Source organism: Phragmites australis, chromosome 7 (assembly GCF_958298935.1).
Source record: "Phragmites australis chromosome 7, lpPhrAust1.1, whole genome shotgun sequence".
NCBI lineage: Eukaryota > Viridiplantae > Streptophyta > Magnoliopsida > Poales > Poaceae > Phragmites > Phragmites australis.
Window position 1 is genome coordinate 755,449 of NC_084927.1, and position 2,711 is coordinate 758,159.

General features: G+C 49.6%; 1 protein-coding gene across 1 annotated transcript; it reads left to right on the forward strand.

Annotated features, from left to right (window-relative positions):
• The first annotated feature begins 840 nt into the window (after nt 1-840).
• On the forward strand, nt 841-2,112 carry LOC133923742 (UPF0481 protein At3g47200-like). The gene has a single exon (XM_062369015.1). It carries the CDS (start codon nt 841-843, stop codon nt 2,110-2,112), a length of 1,272 nt encoding a protein of 423 aa, XP_062224999.1.
• The last annotated feature ends 599 nt before the right edge of the window (nt 2,113-2,711 follow it).

The following is a 2,711-nucleotide window of genomic DNA, read 5'->3' on the forward strand; positions in this document are numbered from 1 at the left end:
GCACGAGCAGAGGTTCCACACAACAGCGGTGCAGGGGTCTGAGGCCGAGCAGAGGCGCGGCCAAGGTGACCACAGCACCCCCTTCCAGTGCGACGATGATGGCAGGAGCTCCACACCGGCAGCGGGGTAGGCGAGTCCAAAGGCTGAGCGCAGGTGCAGGACCAGACCAAGGAGCACGGAGGAGGGGGACCGACACCAAAGCGAGAAACGACAGAGGAAAGGGAGGTGAGAGCTAGGGGTGGCACATGCTTCCGTTCCCAAATCGCTCCATGGTTGGAACGTGCGGAGGGGGTCCAAAACCCATCCAGGGGTCTGTTACGAGAGATTGCGGAAGTGCAGGGGATTATCCGTGAAACAACAAAAGTGGGATAATAGGATCCCGCTCGTCTGGCCGTGGGCTGTTAGATTGAAAATCCATGGACGGAATTTCTCGTTTGCACCTTTGCAAGATTGAGTCATTTGCACTTAATATTTCCCTGAAATTGATGCTGCTTGGGTGGTCCAGCAATTGCTACAAAATTAGCTGCAAAAGGTGAGGGCTTGCACTGAAGCTACCTAGGAACCAAACATTTGCATAGACTTTGGGAAAGGAATGCAAGATAAAGAATAGTATTGAGGGTGAAGTTTTGGAAAGGAACTAATGCAGGTACAGAGTTGAAGCAAGCATATGCATATATTGCAGTTAGGTGGCTCTTTAAGCATTGAGTGCGTGTGAAGTCAGGAAAGAATATGTGCACGGCATTGGGGCCTTATATATTGGCACATATAGGTATGTAGGATGAGTCAATCCAATTAGATAACTTACTTGAAGAAACCCTAGATACATCAAGTATTGGCGCCATGAACACTAGCCGTGCAGAAGCAACAGTAGAGTTACGGCCTATCCAAGAGAGGGTGAGGAGCACAGCTAACAGACTCGAGGCTGGTTTGTCACAGATTGACAATAAAATCCATAGGATCCCACCTGGCCTCCGAGGGATCGGCGACCGCTACATCGTCCCTAGCGTCGTGGCCCTCGGTCCGTACCACCATGGCTCGCCGCACCTCCATCAGATGGAGGAGATCAAGCACGTAGCGGCGTACTACTTCTGCAAGGACTCGGGCCGCCCAGTTGAGGAGGTCTACGCCAAGATCCTCTCCGTCGCCATCCAAGTCCGCTGCTTCTACGACGAGGACGCGGTCGCACGCTTCAGCGACACGGAGTTCGCGGATATGATGTTCCTGGATGGTTGCTTCCTGCTGGAATATATTGGTGCCAATGACGTTCTTGTTCCTGTTTTAGCAAATACCATGGTGTTGTCCACGGGGCCATGCATGCTGAGGGACATCATGCTGCTGGAGAACCAGCTCCCTTGGCTGGTCCTCGAGGTCCTCATGACCTTCAAGCATGTGGACGTGTCCGAATTCATACTCGGTAACATTCGGGCCCTTTTGCGTGTCAAGGACCGTCCAGGAGAAGTTTACGTGAATGGAGACTATAGGGCGCCACATTTTCTTGGTCTTGCCCGATTGTATTTGACTGGCGACACGGCTCATGGTGAAGAAAACCAGTCGCGATGCGGCGTGATGAGCATACTATCTGCCATCCAGCTAGCAGAGATGAGCGTCAAGTTGAAGGATAGCGACGCGACAATGTTTGCGGACATGATCATGAACAAGAATGGCTGCCTCTACGGAGAACTCTCATTGTCACCGGTGTTTCTGAACGAGTACACAGCTTGTTGGCTCATCAACATGGCGGCCTTTGAGACGTGCACGTCCACGGGCTATCCCTCAGATGGCTTCGTTGTGAGCTCCTACCTGTCCATCCTGGCTATGCTCATGGACAAAGAGGAAGACGTGCACGAGCTACGAGCGCAGCATATCGTCCAAAGCTACTTCAGCAACCAGGAGACCCTCAACTTCTTTAAGGTCATTGCCCGGCACCTGCGCCTCGGCAACCGCTGCTTTATCATCTTAGAAGCGATTGAGGACTACAAGCAGAAGAGGCGGGTGTGGATCGTCGTCCATAGGTTCCTGTACCACAACTGGAAAAACATAGTGGCACTCATCTCAATCGTTAGTGTGCTTGTGGGGGTCTTCAAAACACTACTCTCCTTGAAGTATCACTAGCCAGATACATGTTACATCGATTGTTTTCTGTATTTGCAAAAGAATTATATGAGATTATGTACTGAAAAATTGGTGTCATTGTGCAATTGGCATAATTAGATTTATTGTCACTACTACAAAACTAGGCTTATATGCCAGTCTATTACTGCCGGTTGCTAATGGGCCAGCAGTGATGAGGCATCATTGCCGGTTCAAAAGCCACGCGAGAAGAATCAGCGAATGTGGCTTATGAACCGACAGTAATGAAAGGCATCGTTGCCGGTTGATGGCTTGAACTGGCACTGATAGCGATAGTTTGTCAAGTGATGCTTCACTGCCGGATGAGGGCACCAGCCGGCAGTGATACCTGAACTATCACTGCCGGTTCTAGCCACGACCCGATAGCGATAGTTTGTCAAGTATCACTACCGGTTCGTGTTATGAACTAGCAGTGATAATAGGTATCACTACCGGTTCATGTGATGAGTCGATAGTGATAATGGATTATACCTTATCTTAAAAAATTCATAACTTTTTCATATGAAGTCGGAGCGAAAAACTTTACATGAAAATTGTAGCTCTCGACGAGATCTACAACTTTGTAGTTGAAATTTTTTTAA

Excerpts from the sequence above, each read along its gene's own strand:
- LOC133923742 (XM_062369015.1), top strand. The coding sequence starts at position 841 with ATGAACACTAGCCGTGCAGAAGCAACAGTAGAGTTACGGCCTATCCAA.